Source organism: Puma concolor, chromosome D2 (genome assembly GCF_028749965.1).
Source record: "Puma concolor isolate L17-30 chromosome D2, mPumCon1.1.hap2, whole genome shotgun sequence".
Classification (NCBI taxonomy): Eukaryota; Metazoa; Chordata; class Mammalia; order Carnivora; family Felidae; genus Puma; species Puma concolor.
The window spans coordinates 44893408-44910874 of NC_141677.1; the positions used below are offsets into that span (position 1 = coordinate 44893408).

The 17467-nt window shown below is 44.4% G+C and overlaps 1 protein-coding gene across 5 annotated transcripts in view; it reads right to left on the minus strand.

The window, feature by feature from the left end:
- The window catches only part of GRID1 (glutamate ionotropic receptor delta type subunit 1), a 703600-nt gene that overhangs the window by 14977 nt on the left and 671156 nt on the right, over window positions 1-17467 (minus strand). For all 5 annotated transcript variants that reach the window (XM_086680178.1, XM_086680177.1, XM_086680176.1 and 2 more), the window contains one exon: window positions 3566-3732. In XM_086680178.1, coding sequence (XP_086536304.1) covers window positions 3566-3732 — 167 coding nt within the window. The remainder of the gene's footprint in view (window positions 1-3565; window positions 3733-17467) is intronic.

Below are 17467 nucleotides of genomic sequence, written 5' to 3' on the forward strand. Positions count from 1 at the left end.
CCAGATCTCAGCTGGGTATCACGGAACAAGTGACTTGCTCCTGCTTAACCTTGGCTGGCTCATCTTTGCAAGATAGATCCACGACCCCACTAGGTGAGTAGATCCTTCAGGATGGGCTGTGTGTTACTCTCCATGGTTTCTCCTGAGCAAGCAGAGTGGCGGCACAACTTGGGCCATCAATGGATGTTGGCTGCATCAATATGTGTATGAATATATTAATTGAATCATGAAAACTAATCTAAACTAAAATGGCCATGGTGAGATAATGAGATAATGTCTGTTAAGAGCCAAGGACACAAGTCAGCACAAAAGACTTAATATGCCGCTGTGCCTGTAGGGACTTGGTCATTGAGATAAATGCATGATTGACATGTGCACCTGTGCGCCTTGGGCTTGTGCTCAGTATGCCATTGAGCATCACAGATATCTCACATGGCACATCCCATGATCACCTGGGCAGCTTCAGTGTCCCATACCTCTGTATGGCACTGGACATGTTACAGAAGCTGGCCACTGGTTCATGCTGAAAGGCCACTATTTAAGTCTATGCTGGCAGGTCTGAATAAGCTGGGCCTCCTGGCAGTTATGGGAACCCCAGGGCTGGATATGCAGGATCTCAGGGCTTTGAGAAGACTCGTGGGTAGACTAATGGCTCGCTGAGGAGAGACAGCAGAGCTTTGTATTTAGCATAGATTCTGCTCTGATGGACATCATGCAAACACAGACCGTGCCATCACACTAGCCATGGTATGCAACCTCTCAATTTCAGTGCCCTTATTACTAAAATCTGTGATCATAACAACTCCTACCACAGCATGACTGTGACAAAATGGAAAAGGGACACATGGGCACCACTCAGCTCAAGATATGGCAAGTAATAAGAGCTCCATAAAAGCTGGTAAAATTTGCACAGTCTGATGGCCATGCTGACCAGCAGCCCTATCCAGTCCAGTACTGACATGCACTGCCTTTTATTGAGAACATAGTAGGGACTGATCATTTACCATTGTTGTAATCCTCCTAGCAGCCTGCAAAGTAGTTCTTAGTGAATCAGTTTTACATCTTGAAGACCTGAGGCTTGGCATCTAGATGACTTGTTCATGGTTGCAATTAGAAAGTGGCAAGATTACTCTTCAGAGCTGGGGCGTGCTGACCCGGGAGGCCATGCTCTTTCCAGATAATCAGGCTGCTAAGTGCAGTCAGCGGGCTCTCTGAGAGTTAGGATCTGGTCTACCGGACCACGAAACTCTGGCCAGAGCATAGCTGTAGGGTCTGATTTTTACTCCTCCGCTCACTGACTGCAACATCAGGCAGGCTGCTTAGTTCTACCGATGCTTCTCTTCTTCCTGCTCCTTTTAATTGTATGCATTTTTATGCCCAATATTATTCCAGGAAGAATGTAAGGCAATTTATAGGGAAACATAGAATAAAGTAAAAACAAACAAATCAAAAGGAAAATTTAAACACGTAAGCAACAGAGGAAAGATAAAACAAGTCACGGGCACAAAATGAGTCCTAGAACAAAGCTAAACTAATGCACACCATAATAATCTATACTCCTGCTTATGAGTAAGCCGGAGCGATAATAGCCACTTCCTGAAGCCAGTTGTTCTATTTTCCAGACAGATATAATTGCAGGTGCTTTCCTCTGGTCAATAGTTGGGGAGCCTGCTACACAGTAGGTGCTCTATAAATGGCTATTAGGTTGTTAAACATTTATTGAATGCCTGCCCTGCATGCCATGGTCCACAAACAGGCTACAGCACTCAACCCTGCCATACACACTTAGAAGGCACGGCCTATAGAACCTGTCCTCTGCCAAAGCAAGGGCGTGTACCCATATTCAAGGAAACAGCTTAGTTTCCAGGATGAAGGGAAAGAAAGTTACAGCAGTTCCAGATAAGACCGGGATCTGTGATTTCTATGAGGCCTTTTTTTCCTGTAAATGGCATAGTGCATTGCTTCCTGGATCTGCCCCCTTCCTCCTCTCAGGCATGCCCCAACTAGAGGCAGCTCACGGTTCTGTAGGCATCATACAACGGAGAGCCTCTCAAAGAACCACTGGCAGTAGTACATTGACGACCTGAGGTCAGAGTGTTCCTTCTAAGTAGATACCCATCTGCCCAGGTAGGGGAGGGGGGATGCTTTCAGCCCAAGAGAGGCTGCAACACAGAGACTTAATATGCACTCTCCTCCCAACTCTGCCAGGAGCTGGATGAGTGACCCTCTCTGAACTTCAGGATGTTAAATGAATGATCTCTAACAACTCTTGCCCCTCCAAATGGATTATCCTCAGTGCTGGGATGCCTGTGTTTACCAGTCAACTGGTGTTGCCCCTAAGCCTGGGTACCATGCCAGCTTTTTCATTTGGACACATCTGCTATTTTGGATTTTGGTGGACCAAGATAGCCTGTCCTTTGGGATTCCTCTCTAAGCTCCTTAGTCCTGCCCTCTTCACTCACCAGGATGTCACCTCACAGACATGTGTGGGCGATGGGCCCAAGGCACAGATGTCCTTAGGAACAGGAGCCCCAGTGAGCAGGCCACTGAGCTCACCAATGCTCCTCACTTTCACCTTGTCTGGTAAGGCCAAGACCCCTAGTCAAAGACTAAGATAAGTTTTCTGGCAGTAAAAGCAGGGTGTTGATGACAGACTTTTTTTCTCAAGGAAGCTGGCCAGGTGTCCAGATTGAGCACTTGGAAACTTGATCATGCCCAAGGGTCTAGAGTAGACCAGGCTCAAGAAGGGATGGACTCCCACCAGCAAATTACATGGGAAGCTTAATAGGCCAACACAAACTAGACACAAGGTTTCACTTCTGGTGGAGGGTATCCATGTGCCTTTGCTTAGGCTAGAATACCCAGGCCTATAAAGCCCTCCTCTCCTCTTACCCCCACCCTCCCCCTACCATTTGCTAGTATTAATTACCAGGAGGCTGATCTGGGGAGGATGGGGAGGAGGCAGGTCCCTTGCCTGCCCCAGCAGATAGCGTCTGCCCCCTCAGCCCATGTGCACATGAATATGCAGTCAATCTGCTTCTCTGACCACACTTTTTTTCAAGACCACATTGACTCTTCCCACACTGACTTTTCCCACTGAAAGCCAATTTTAGAACTTCCTAAAACTTATAATAATAAGTAAGTATTGGGCCCTTCTTAGATCCAATTAATTATTCACTTAATTTTAAATTACTGGGCCTATCTGGCTACCTCCTACTCACCCTTCAGGCCTTAGGTGCCCTCCCTGGCCTCCCGGTTCTGATCAGCTGTTTTCCTCTGCCCTCCTCCACTTCTAGAATAGCCTCTCCATTGCACTTACTTCCCTGTGCTGGCGTTGCCTGCCTGCATCACAGTTCCCACCGAGACTATGCACCTTCATGAGACGGGACCATATACTTCCTCTTCTTCGTCCCCGGCTGGCATGGGACTAGTTGGGGTGGATGGAGGAGCATGTGCTGGTGTACAATCAGGGCTGAGTTCACGTGAGGAAGAACCAAGCTCGTGTTGGCTCTTGCCTCCTAAGAGAAGTTTATCCTCTAAGCCCCCCTTGGCTGACAGTGCCTACCTCTGGGAGAAGAGGTCCCTGTAGGGGCTGCCGTGCTGCAGGGCGATCCCGTAGCCCTTGCTGCTGACGCTGTTGCCAATGACAGTCACAGAGCAGTCATCATCTGTTAGGGCTGCGTACTCCACCACTGCCACATCCCACAAGAAGGCGTAGTTCCCCTTCTTTGCCTGAAAGACCAAAATCACCATGGAGTCAGGTAGGCCTGTATCAGTTTTGAGCACCGAGTAGCTCAGTGATGAAATCTGCAGGACCCTCCAATGCGATCCCCTGCCCACAAGCCAGCACAGCAAGCCACTGGCTTGCCACTCGCTGTGTTTAGACACAAAAGGCCGTGATGCTGTCTCCAGTATGCTCCAGGAAAGCACACGTCGCACAGAGAAGTAGAAAAGGTGAGTGGTAGGTGAGCTCTAAGGCTAGCCACCTGCTCACAATGGCAGGGACCTATTTCTCAGATTAGCAGGCTCACCTTCAAAAGTGCAGGAAGTCTGACCCAGGGAATTGAGATTTTCTGTTCAGAGATTTAGGGGGAGTGTAATAGTACCCAGTTAGTATTTCTACTTAGAACCTGGCTGAGCCCTGCTTAGGGTGAATGCAGAAGATGGCCCTAGATTTAGTGCCCTGAGTGGCTATGACTTAATATCTAAGTCATAAAAAAATATCTATATATAAGTCATGAACTTGAACTTGCTACGCATAGAGAAGAACCCATAAAGTCAGGGTCCTGATTATTATGGTGCCAGGTTGCATTTCTGCCATGTGCCTTCTACTGCCCACACAAGAGTGTCCCCACACATACAAACATGCGCAAACACATACATACATGCGCAGACACACAGGCACACAAGCAAGAGTGCACACACACACGCACAGCCACACACACACAGGAGGTTTCTATATCAATGCAGTGGTTGCAGATTATTTCATAAGGAATTTGCCCGTGGCCACGCTGAAGTCCCACCCCATCACACCCATCCACAGCAGACCTTCAGTTATATCCTGAGCCTTAACTCTGACTTTGCCTGGAACTTGGACGCTCAGGGGAAATGTGAGCTGCTCTGCTTTTTGGAAGGAGATGCAAACTAGACATTGTCACTTGGCCAGCTTAAAATAGAGCATAATGTTCTTAATGTAGCCAAGGGCCTGGTTTTTATTCTAGAGTGAGCGCACAGTTGTCTCTTTGCCACTTCTTTCCTCTTACCACAACTCACACTGGGTGCTGTAAGACCTCAGTCTGGGCCTGGTGGCAGGCCTGAAAGATCACAGACAAGAGATCAAGCTGGCACGCTACAAGTTTTGTGGCATCATCATGGGCATTGGGCTGATCTCTTGCTTCAGGTGAGTCTTCATGTCCACTGAGACTTTCCAAAGAGTGCTATTGTTACTTAGGTGAAGGTAGTCAAGATTTTACTTCTTTTAGGACCCAAAGTGCCCGTGGGCCAAAATGGCTCATTTTTTTCTTCAGAAGTTTTCCATCAAAAGGATTTGTGAGCAGAGCATGGCGCCCCCCGGCACGAAGAGGCTGCTCCTGGCCATTCAACAATTTTTCCCAAAGACCTTGTAAGAAATGACACATGCACCTGTGCCACCCATGGACTTGTACCTCCGGGAGCAATCCAAATATTACATCAAAGCTGCATTCCATGGCCAAGCCAATTTCAGAAGTCCCTAAAGGACTTTGACCCAGGTTGCAAAATTACACTCATTTCTCTCCTTCCACATGGGAAGATAACAGTCTTTGAAATTTTTTCCTGCTGGCAAACAAGTTTTCTCTTGAAAAGACATAAATTTTCAACCTCTTAGTATCCAAGTTTCTCAGCAAAATGTTGACTTATGACCTAATATTTGGCTTTGGTCTCACTTTGGAGCATTTCACATCCACGCTCGCAATTCAACATGACAATCAGACATTGTTATTTGGACGATTTCAAAAGGGCATGTCATGTTGAAGGAAGAATTAAGATCAGGTTCGTTTCCACCTTTCAAGTGATGTTCCAAGAAGGAAAAGGAAATAGACTGGCTCAGATTGAGTGGAAACCGACTGACAAAAACCTGGTGCAGCCATTCTATGGGGGTACTTAGCTTCCTTCAAGCCACAAATGTTTGTGGCTCCGGTTTGGGCTCAGTGACAGGTGAGTGCAGCTGCAAGAAGGAAGCATTTATTGTCTTGCTGGCCTAAGCTGAGAAGCCAGGAAACACATGGATAGGATGCTGACAATGTCTCAGCTGCAAATCCCTTAACCAGGAAGGCTGTCGAGAAAAGAGGGGAGAGTAGTTCTTTCTTGAAGTGGCGAGTCTTCCCATTTTTAAACAGACACTAAAGTTACTATTATGTTTATGTCTGCTTCAAGGAGCATGTGGCCAGTCCCTAATATACTTGACAATGCCTGAACGGGGGGCCTGGAGAGACTAATGTGCCCTATCTTGTTTGTGGACCACATCAGAGGCTCCAGATGCATTGGGCTCTAGCCTTACGAAAATACTCTCCATCCCCAACATCTCTGCCCCAATTCCTCAGCATCCCAGAGCTTCCTACGTTCTCCTCTTAGCCCCATGCTGAGTAAAATGTAGCATCAGATCCCTCCCTGTGCCTCCCAAGTCTGTTAGGCTCCAGGGAAATTTTCTGGACCTTGTAGATATCTCCCCATCTTCCTGGTGTCACAGACCCTGTGTAACACAGAAGTCTTCTTAGGCCTGGCCATGCTCTCAGGAATATTCAGATGCCAACTATAAGAAGCCCAAACACACTACCCATCATGGTTATGTCCCCTTTATATAGACGTTCCTGTCTCCATGAAGAATGAGATCCACACACACCTGCCCCAAATTTGAAGACATGTTTCTCCTTAATAGGGCCCAAACCAGCTTTCCATGGTTTGTGGAAAACCACAATTTGTGGAAAACCACAATCTGTGCTGCTTATCCACAAATCTTGGTGTGTGTGTGTGTGTGTGTGTACACAGAAATATACGTATATGCATAAGCATATATATACACAAAATTAAAGTAGTATAAAACAATAGGATAGATACAGTATTATTATTGTTCTGTACACATGTGAAATGTAATATGCCAAAAGATGGATAGGATTATTACATAACGGAGTGGTATTAGTGATTCTTAGGACAAGCTGGTTAAAGGTTTTTCTTTAATCTTGTTACACAATCTATGTTATCACACACTGTACAGGCACCAAGTCTGATCTCCGTTCCCCTGTGTGCCCTTGCCCATCAATACAACACAGAGGCCTGGCAGAGCTCTCCAATTTCCCGGCTATTACCCAAATACAGCCCTTATTTCCCTGGGCTGCATCTAAACATTTTGCTTTGTTTCATTCTCCCCTTTCCCTAAAAGGGAAAGAAAAGGCAATTGGTTTAAACATAAAAAATGAAAAGATGTGAAGATTCAGGGATAGAAGGAAAAGAACAGCTTTGATATTAGACAAAGTCAAAGGCATCTGAGCATCCATCCCCAGGAAGTCAGGATAGCAGCAGGTAGCAGGCCACCCCTGACATATCTCCCTGTAAGTACCTTAGCAAACAGGATCCAAGCCCTTCCCTGAAGTCCACTCTGTGCCCAGTCCACATGTACGCTGGAGTACAATGAATGGAAAGGGATGGAGATAGGAGGGTGCCTGGCCCCAGCATTTAGAGTATCCTCCCTAACATTTGGGGGAATGTGATCAGCCTCTATGGCTGGAGGAAGGTTGGGCACAATAAACAAAGCCACGAGTGAGGTGGGATATTGGAGGACTCCCTCTCCATTGCTCCACACCAATAATAAAATGAGATTGCATTGCCTTTCATTGCACAGCTGATTCTGCCCTTCGCAGAACTCACTTGGAGCACAAACTTTCCGAGACAACAGCCTTCAAGGCAAGAACTTCATTATGCTCTTCTATTCCATTCTAACTGCTTTTGGAAAGGGGCAAGCAACCACATTGTTCCCCCAAACAAGAATGCTGGGACTGCAAACAGTGAACACAAATGTTATTGGAAAGAAAGTGCTGAAGGAAATCAGGTGTCTACAGTGCCAGCTACAGGGAAGGTGCAGAGCACCTGCTGGGTGCCGGGACTTTCAGAGCCCTGATTCCTTTGCCATCCCTGGTATAATTCTAAAGGGCAGAACATCTATCCCCTTTGACAGATGAAGGAGAAACAAAGTGAGTTGTCCCAAACAGACCCAGATCATGAAAGGCAGAGCCAGGTTAAGGTAAGCTAGCACTCTGGCTCCAAAGAAGGCTGTGCTGTCCCCTCTGCCCTGCTTGGACCTGTGAAGGGAGGGCTGGGGAAGTTGGTCCTGGTGTCCTTGCCCTCTGAGCACTTCCCAGGGCAGTGCTGCTGGTGACAGAACACACTGAGATGGCAATGACTGTCTTTCTCCAGCTTTGGAAACATGGTGGCTTGTGGAACTGCTGAACCCCTGTGAAATGGAGGTCATGGGCCACACTGCCTCTGATGGGGTTGTCAGGATATCAGGGACTCCTTGGACACTTGATGCATCCTCATGTGCATTCGCCATCTGGAGACACCTAGTGCCTCTCCCAGAGTCCACTTTCACCCAAAGCAGAGCTTGGCCCTCTCAGGTGTCCCAAGTGTTAGCTCCCATGGTCATGTTCATGAACTGGCAATGCATTGCCATGCACAGCCTGAACCCTGGCTACAGTGACACCTGCACCAAATTACAAGATGCACAGTGAAAACCCAGACCATCTGTGGAGAAAAGGACAATTTTACAGTCTGCCGGTAGGAATGTGGGCTGGCACGATATTTCTGGAATGGCAATTTGGTGGGGAGACTCAAACGCTCTTAAAATGTGCATATACAGCAATTCCACCCTTAGGGATCTATCCTAAGGAATTATTCAGTTTCTGAAAAGATGTTTGTACAAAGATTTTCAGAGTAACACTGTTTAAACTAGAAACAATTGGAGATAATCTAAATGTTCAAAACTTAAGAATCAACTGGGTAAATGACAGTATTAAATGATGGAATATTATATTACCATTGCCATGGAGTCTTAAAGAGGGCAATGATCACTAAGGGAAACAATTGTCTGTGGCAAACAAGGGCTAGCCTGGATCTGGCTCCAACGGTATGGATTTGAATCCCAGCTCCACTGCTTTCTGACTGTGTGAGTGCAGGCAAGTTGCTTAACATCTCTGGGCCTCAGTTCTCATGGACGCAAAATGGTCCATTGCTCACAGAGTTCTGATGAGGATTAAATCCCTCGATAAATGTGACATGCTTAGAATCTTGCCTGGCATATAGTAGATGCTAAATACATGAGAACCAGTATTATGCTGTTTAGTGAAAAAGAATCTGTTACACTGGAGTATTTGCACTGTGGTATCCTTTTTAAATCATCATGTAAAAATAAACCAAGCACCAAATACCAACATGGTCATCTTGGGGTGATGCCACCATGATGACTTCTGTTGGTTTCTTTTAATCTGCTGTGTTGCCCATGTTTTCTGCAGCTTGGCAAGCATCTCTCCTGTGACCGCACTGTCCCAGAGGGGAATTTTAGTGATTCGGCCCCCCTCCTGAGCACAGTGTAGTGAAAAGAGAAGAGTTGTAGACAAAGACAAGTGCAGGGCTACACCCCCAGCTCTTCAAGGAACCAACAATCTTGGGGACCAATAATTCTTTCCTAGAGAGCTATTCTGACTGTGAAATTACAAGACACAATGCACTGTGCCTGGCAATAGTGAGGGCTCGATTCAAGCTCTCTCTCTTCCCTTCTGCAGTCCCCAGCTTGATTCAGGAGACCAATCTGTCAGCTGTTACGGGAACATCTATCTTCCCACCCACCCCCCACATCCATTCCTCCACCTTGACCAAGTCAGCAACATGCTCTGTGGGAGTCTGTGGTGTGTGTATGGGTGTGTGTAAGTATGAGTACATAAATGTATGCAAATGTATGTGTGTGTGTGTGTGTGTGTGTGTGTGTGTGCATGCGTGCGTGCATAAGTACCACAGACCCCAGGGAAGCAGGAGAGGAGTCAACTCAGGTACCAAGTGCCTGGAGAACCACAAAGAGTTTAAGATAAACAGACTAACAGCAGGTAAGGAGCCTACCTCTCCTGGTCTCTCAGAACAATGGACAGATCGTCCAAAATGACATGCACATGTAGGGCAGACAATCAACAGGACTCTCAGAGGTGTTCACAAGCTAATCTCAGGTGGCTGTAAGGAAACCTGCCACCCATGAAGTGAGAGATAATGACCATTTACCTAGACCAGCCCCCAGAACAGGAAAAGCAGGAAAACCAGGGAAGGCTCCATGGGAGGGGGAAATGGCAATATAACACTCCCACAGTTAGTGCAATGGCTGCTCTTCTGAAGTGTCCACGGGGCACAAAGTCAATTTGGCTCCTGGCTTCAGACCAGAGTGAACAGGATGGAGCTGGACAATGAGATAACACAATCAAAGGGGCAGCAAGGCCATCTGGTATGGGGATGTCCTGAGTGTGTGTGTGTCTGAGGACATGAGTGCAGGTGTGAGGGCAAACACGCAGGTTTGTCATGGTGGTCGTAGTGAGGCTGCCCATTACCCGAGGGACAAGACTGGGATAAGGGAAATGTCATAAGGCTACAGCAGCAGAAAATGGCTCCTGATGGCCAGGCATTAGGCCTGCAAGATTTCTGCAATGATTGCCTGTCCCATCCTAGTATTCTTGTATCCTAGAGTAACAAAGTCAGTGGCAAGGAGCTCACCAAGGGGTAGAGAAAACGGCAAGTAATTCCTCAAGCCACTAATGCCCTTACTCTTATATTGTCTTTTCTTTGATTCTTTAACTTCTTTTATAGAATTTTTAGTTCCATTTCATAAAGAGAAAGGCCTGGTATGTCAATGATAGCAAAGGTCTGGACACGGGCAGATCAGGCCTTCCTCTAGTGTTCTTGGCCAGTCACCTGAAATCTGAGCCTACATAACCTCATCTAGAAGGTAGAAATAGCAAGCCCACACAGGCTCATCACAGGAGGAGACAGCATGGAAATTGTCTGATGCATAGAAGGAACTCAAACAATAAGACACTGTCCTCATGATCATGATAATCATCATCAGCATCATCCTTATAGCTTAAAGCTTGGACCCCCATCAGCCTGGTAAATTAGAAAGACTGTTAGCCTGGGTCACAGTCTTGGCCCGGTTACTGACTCACTACTGATTTGTAAATATGGAAGGTGAGCCCAGATGGTCCTTCAGGTCTTCTCCTGCTTTAACATCCTCAAAGTGTATGATGTAGACCAGTGGGTCTCAGAGTATGTTCCCTGGACCAGCAGTATCAGCATCACTGGAGAACTTAATAAGAAATGTAAATTCTCAGGCTTCATGTCAGATCCACTGAATAAGAGACTCTGGGAGTGGAGCTCAACCATCTAATAATCTCTCTAGGTGGTGCTGATGTGTGCTCAAGTTGAGAGATCCAACAATACAGACCTTTGTGTCCATTAATTTCTGACCCTCTCTTGAGAGCAGGTCTAGAAAGGGGGAGAGTATTAATGGCTCTAGGGTCTCGGGTTGGGGCACTAAATGGAGGAGCAGAAGTCATGGAGTTGAGAGACCAAGACTATTGAAAATAAACACTAAAGGAAAGTTACGTATTACATCTTCTTCCTGCAAAGTGCTCTACTTGGGTCTTTCTCATACATTCTCTTCTTAGAAAGTTCAGAATAGGGGCGCCTGGGTGGCGCAGTCGGTTAAGCGTCCGGCTTCAGCCAGGTCACGATCTCGCGGTCCATGAGTTTGAGCCCCGCGTCAGGCTCTGGGCTGATGGCTCAGAGCCTGGAGCCTGTTTCCGATTCTGTGTCTCCCTCTCTCTCTGCCCCTCCCCCGTTCATGCTCTGTCTCTCTCTGTCCCAAAAATAAATAAAAACGTTGAAAAAAAATTAAAAAAAAAAAAAAAAGAAAGTTCAGAATAAACTTCTACAGCATAGACTGTGTCAATTTCCCAAGAGGATCAAGGCTCAAAAAGGACTATGCCCAAGACCACAGAATCAGCTATTGACAGAGACTGAATGTCTCTCCAGGTCTCCTGGACTGCAAATGGCCTTCCACTCTCCCATATCAAAAGTTCAACATCTAAGTAGCCCCAAAGAGTCACACAGAACCCCCTGAGGAGCTGTCTCTGGTATCATACTGATTTTTTTTTCTCTTCTGCTACCAAATTCTTGCCAAGCTTTTGTTAATGATGTTCAGCCTCCAGCACCTGACTCTATGGAAGCTTTATGGTTGCATTCCCTTTTTGCACCTCTAACACTTTGGGACAGACAGTCTTATTTAGTGAATCAAGTATTGTCTTAGTGGAAGGAGGTTTCTCACATCTCCAAGGGAGATGGAGCTGGTTCAGTACAAAGGAAAAATAAAAGTCCTAACTTGGAAGAATCAATGGCTTCTTCCTCAAAGTCTAAAACTGCACACCATCAGCAAAACCAGGGGCCATAAACAACCTTCCCAGCAGGGCAAAGGGACACATTGATTTTCAATGATTTGTCAAAACTTTAAATTGTCCAAAGACCATGATAAACAACAATCTAATCTGAGTTCTTCCATGGGAAAGATTAAGAATGATCTAAAAGAAAGAGTAAATTGGTTTGCTTAGATACAAAATAGATTACAAAGAGAAAATACAGAATGAAAAATGTTATCCTGGGGAAGGGAAACAACTTAAGAATATACGAATTCAGGCAGCATAGAGGACAGGCATCCATGTGGTCAAACATTCTCTGAAGAAGCATAGGGATAGGGCCATGCAGCTCCTCCCTGCGCATGCATGAGTGCATGTATTCACACGCACACACACCCACACAAAGGAATGTAAGCCCCATGGCCATGCGTGTCCTGTTCATTGCCCTAGCATGATGTCTGGTATACAGTTGGTGCTGAATAAATATGTGTAAAGTGACTAATGAAGAACTGAAGGCATGAATGCAATGATATGGGGAAGCCTGGGGTCTTGAATCAAAGCAAGCTGGGCTGGATATGTCCTGAACGCCCCTCCAGATTTCTCCTTCACCCTTATCCATTCCGTTCTCTCCTACATAGGCTGACCTTCCTGGACAAAGGCAGGAATGCCTATCAAAAGGCATCCCTGGGCCTCTGGCTAAGAGTCACTTTCTAAGATCCAGGTCTAAATCAAATACTAATACTAATAAAGCAACAATCATAACAATAAGCACCACTTGTTCAAGTGCACGTTCTCAAACTTAAGAGGGCATGAGAATCATCTGGAGGGAATGTTAGAATACAGACAACTAGTCTCCACCCTGCTTCCCTCTCTCAACTTCTGATTTACTGGGTATAAGGAGGACTCAAAGATTTCATTTCTAACATGTCCCAGATGATGCTGACATTGCTGGTCCAAGGACCACACTTGGAGAATGACAGTGTTAAAAGACACCCTACAAGGCACTGCGCCAAACCCTTACATCACCTCTAATCTTTATGATAACTCTGGGAAGACCCAGGAGTATTAATCTTGTATTTCAGAGGAGGTAACTTTGTCCGGGAATTATCTTGCGAAGGTCTCGCCTCTGGCACAAAGGGGATGTAAGAACCGGTTTTTGTTAACTCAAACCCCTCACTCTCCTTGCCTCATTCATGCTGCTTTAACTGAGCACTTGACTTCTTGGAGACAAAGTTCAAACGAGACCCATGAAACCACACCCTGAGGCCAAGGTGACTTTGACATCTGCGGCCACTTCCCCCCTCTCTGTTTCTTTAGCCATAAAAGGTTGTTGGGAACTAGCAACTCAGACTGTGCCAGAAGGAGAGAAAAGTAGTAAAATTGTGTGTGATCACAATTAATATTAAAGACTACCCCTGAAACTGTTGGGAGGCCATCTCTGTGGGTTTAATGTTGAAGAGTCTCATTTGCTAACCCCATTTGCGGCTTAAGTATTCCTTTATGGCCTTTGCTGAAATGTCAGCCTTGAGAGAAAAACCTCACACAATAGTCTGAAAGCACTTTGAGGAGCTACGAAAGAGGTCACATTCTGACCAAAAAGATTGAAATGGGGTCCTATCTCTCACAGAACAAACTCTGAGCTCTACTTGGCAGGATGTACAGCTTTATAAAGTCAAAGAATCAGAAAGATTCACCACAGAGGGGACTGGTGGGCCACTGGGTGAATAGGAGCCTGCCACATGGCCCAGGGACAACCAGCCCTTACTAGAAAGCACTGTGATCACTTCTCATCGCTTCTCGCATAACTAAGCTGAGGTCTGAGATATGGGCTGTACAGAATGAATCCAAGACCTCTTCCATATGAGGATTCTTCAAATACTAGAGATAGCCAATTTCACAGCTCAGGGTTTTCTTTACCAGGCTCCACACCATTTCTGGTTCCTTTATCTGATTCTTGAGAGGCATGATTTTCAGGGCTTTTACTGCTCTCATTACTGTCCCTGATTTAAGGTCATCTACCCCTCATCACTCTCTCTCTGTCCATCTCTGTGTTTGTGTGTGTATGCTTTCTCTCTCACACACTAAAATTTTAAAATGTCAGGTTCAAAGCCAATCTTAATACCTTTATATTGGAAGGTAAAGAGATGCCTCATTAGAGCTACCCATCCCAGGGGAAACCACTACTTCTACCCAAATAGGTTTTATATTATTGATGATGCTAGGGATGATGTGGTAATAACAGTAGTAACAAAAATGAACTTGTGGATGGTAGAAAGAGTCTGATAATCTCTTGACAAACTGTTTAACCTTTTTTGTGTTTTGCATTCCTCATTTGCAAAATGAAAATATCACAAAACGCCATCAATGGTGAAGACAGAGTACATAAGCACCATGCCACATGGAATAGTTTCTTTATAACTGTTATTTTCTTTCCTCCCTTTCTCCCTTTGTTTCTGCACAAACAACATTATACCAACAGAGCGGAAATAAAAATAAGCTAAACAAAAATTGCCAATGATCTGGCTGATGCAATAAATCAAAATTGTTTTCATTAGCAATCGCTTCTTGATTTGGAATCAAATAACAAAACAATTCAAAATGTAAAAAAAAACTTAAATCATAAAACCCAGAACAATAATACTCAGCGGAACAAACAGAATGGAATCAGCCCACATTTACAGCCAGCACGAAGGTGAAGTGCATCAGACCTGGGTACAAAGCAAATTACGGGGCAGAGCAAATCTGAAAAATAAAATCAGATTTAAGGGGAGTGAACATCCTCCCACCCTCTAATGAGGAGCTTGAAAATAATCAAAGTTAGCATGATGGCACAGATATTGGTTTGATTCCAGAGCTTACCCTACCAAATTATTAAAACTGCAAAAGAAAGTAATTGAAGAATTCATAACAAGATTTGCTTGGCAATGCTCAAAACCCAAAGCAAAGTAATTTAATAAGGGAGGCACACTGGGGGCTTTCCTTGATCTTTGGACTGTATTATCCCAAACCAATCATCATCAAACAGAATTAAGCAGCAGGGTGTTATGAAGGGACCAACTTAGTCAATTGTATAGGTACCTGCTCCAGGAGACTGGCTAAGTCCCGCTGCCCTCTGTGCCCCTCCTCACCCCCTTCCTGCCCTCTCTGCAACTGGGTACCAGCAATCCTCCTCATTTATGTTGAAGAAAGACGCACATGCCTACATTTCTGCACGCTCTCATTTGTTACTCATCGAACATTTGTTTGATTTAAAAAGGATAAAAGGCTATGGATGTCCATGTGCTTTGCTGCTATGCCTACCTCTGCTCTAGGCCCTGGGAACAGACGAATGAATAAGAGACAGCCCTGACTCTAAGGAGACTCTGAGTCTAGCGGGGGATATGACAAAGCAGGGCACTAAGGATGGGGTGGCATCTGATGAAGCTGTGCTCTAGTATGCACAGTGTGATAAGGAAGCCCCTGGCCCTGCCTGGAGGAAGGAGGAGCTGGGGGTGGGGTAGAGGGCTAGGGACTCAGGAAGAGTGAATGCTTCTGCTAAGCCTGGAGGAGTAACTAGGAACCAGCCTGGCCAGCCAAGAAAGGGAATGATGTTCCAAGCATCAAGTACCATGGTGGTGTACCAGGGAAGGGAGAGAGACAGGAAGTGCTCGGGTTTCCAGGTGAGTGGAAGGCAGGAGCTAGTTTTACTCTGATCATGCTTCTCCTTCCATTTCTGCAAGATGCCACAGATAATGATACAGGTGCTGGAGTGAGAAAAAATACTGAGCTCAAATCCTGGGTCCCAAACTGACTCAAGACTGATTTTCAGGAAGTGCCTTGCCCTCGTCAAACTTTAGTTTTCTCATTAATAAACAGGTTGTGTTGAAGAACAAGTGAGCTAAAGCATGGCAGAAACTTAACACCACACCTGAGTCATCCTAAATCTCTCTAATGGTAGCCATCATGGTTATATTAATCTGGATTAACATTGACCCCAGACCCAATGTTAGGAAGGAAATCCCTGGATAAAGTAAGAAAGGAAAAAAAACTCTTTTATTTTATAAATAACATATGTGCAAAATAAGCCTTTGCCTTCATTTTGACCTTACATCAATTCTAACTCAATTTTAGGAGGAAAGTATCAAGCCCACTTTTATATATTAACCAAACTCAGCAATAGTAAATGAGTTAATGTATGAATGAATGAATGCATGAATGAATAAGAAACAAAATACTTCAAATAATAAATTGTTGCAGAAATAACACATCTTGGAAGGGGTTTATATGTGTATCAATCTGATTATTAAATAAAGGTAGATGTCTAAGCATGATCTTAAGTCTAAACAGGATCTTAATTTTCTCAAACCCACCAAAATATATGGATCATTGATGGCAATACCTCATGTGGACCAAGGGTGTGTGTGGGGGGAATGAGTTGAAAAGGAAATGATTTCTTCTTCATTTGACTTCCCAGAGATAATAAAGCAAAATAAAGCAAAAATACATATGTACCTATATAAAAAGAAAGTGGAAAAAATCACAATAGAGAACATGAGAAAAATAGAAAAATACCAATTTGTAAAAAGATTCTTCCTACCAAAGACAAATCCACAAGGATTTGATGGGGGAAAAAATGTGAAACCTGAGTATTCTTTTGATTCCAAATATAAGAATGTAATTCAAAGTTTTACTTTTGGCAATACTCAGCAATATTTTTTTCAAGAGCTTTCAATGTTTATATCCTTTTTTAATAATGTAATTTTACTTTTGAGAATTTGACCTGAAGGGATAAATGTAGTAACTGAAAAAACATTTTACATGAAGGTGTTCATTACAATGCTATTTACATTTGTGAAAAATTAGAAATGGCCCAAATGACAATCAAGAAGAAAATGTTTAAATAAGTTATTTTACATCTATTTGATGAAATATTAATTTGCCACTAAAATAATTTTTATAAAGTTTTTTTTTTTTAATTTTTTTTTTCAACATTTTTTATTTTATTTTTGGGACAGAGAGAGACAGAGCATGAACGGGGGAGGGGCAGAGAGAGAGGGAGACACAGAATCGGAAACAGGCTCCAGGCTCTGAGCCATCAGCCCAGAGCCTGACACGGGGCTCGAACTCATGGACCGCGAGATCGTGACCTGGCTGAAGCCGGACGCTTAACTGACTGCGCTACCCAGGCGCCCCTAAAGTTTTATAACAATATTAGAAAAACAGGATAAAATATATTTTCTAAAACATCATAATTATATACAATTTTTGTACAGATTCAAAAAAGACTAGACAGAAATGTACACAAGAATTCCTGGAGCCTTATTTAGGTGATGAGAAAAGTTTGGTTGGTTCTTTTCTGCTTATTTTTAAAAACATTCTAAGCTTTTCTTAATGGTGATATATTACATTTAAATTATACATGTATATTTATATATAAGATTTCCTCTTAAAGCCTCATTACTTTAAATGTTGGCATGGATTGGAGGATACTTAACTTTAGTGCACTTGGGAGT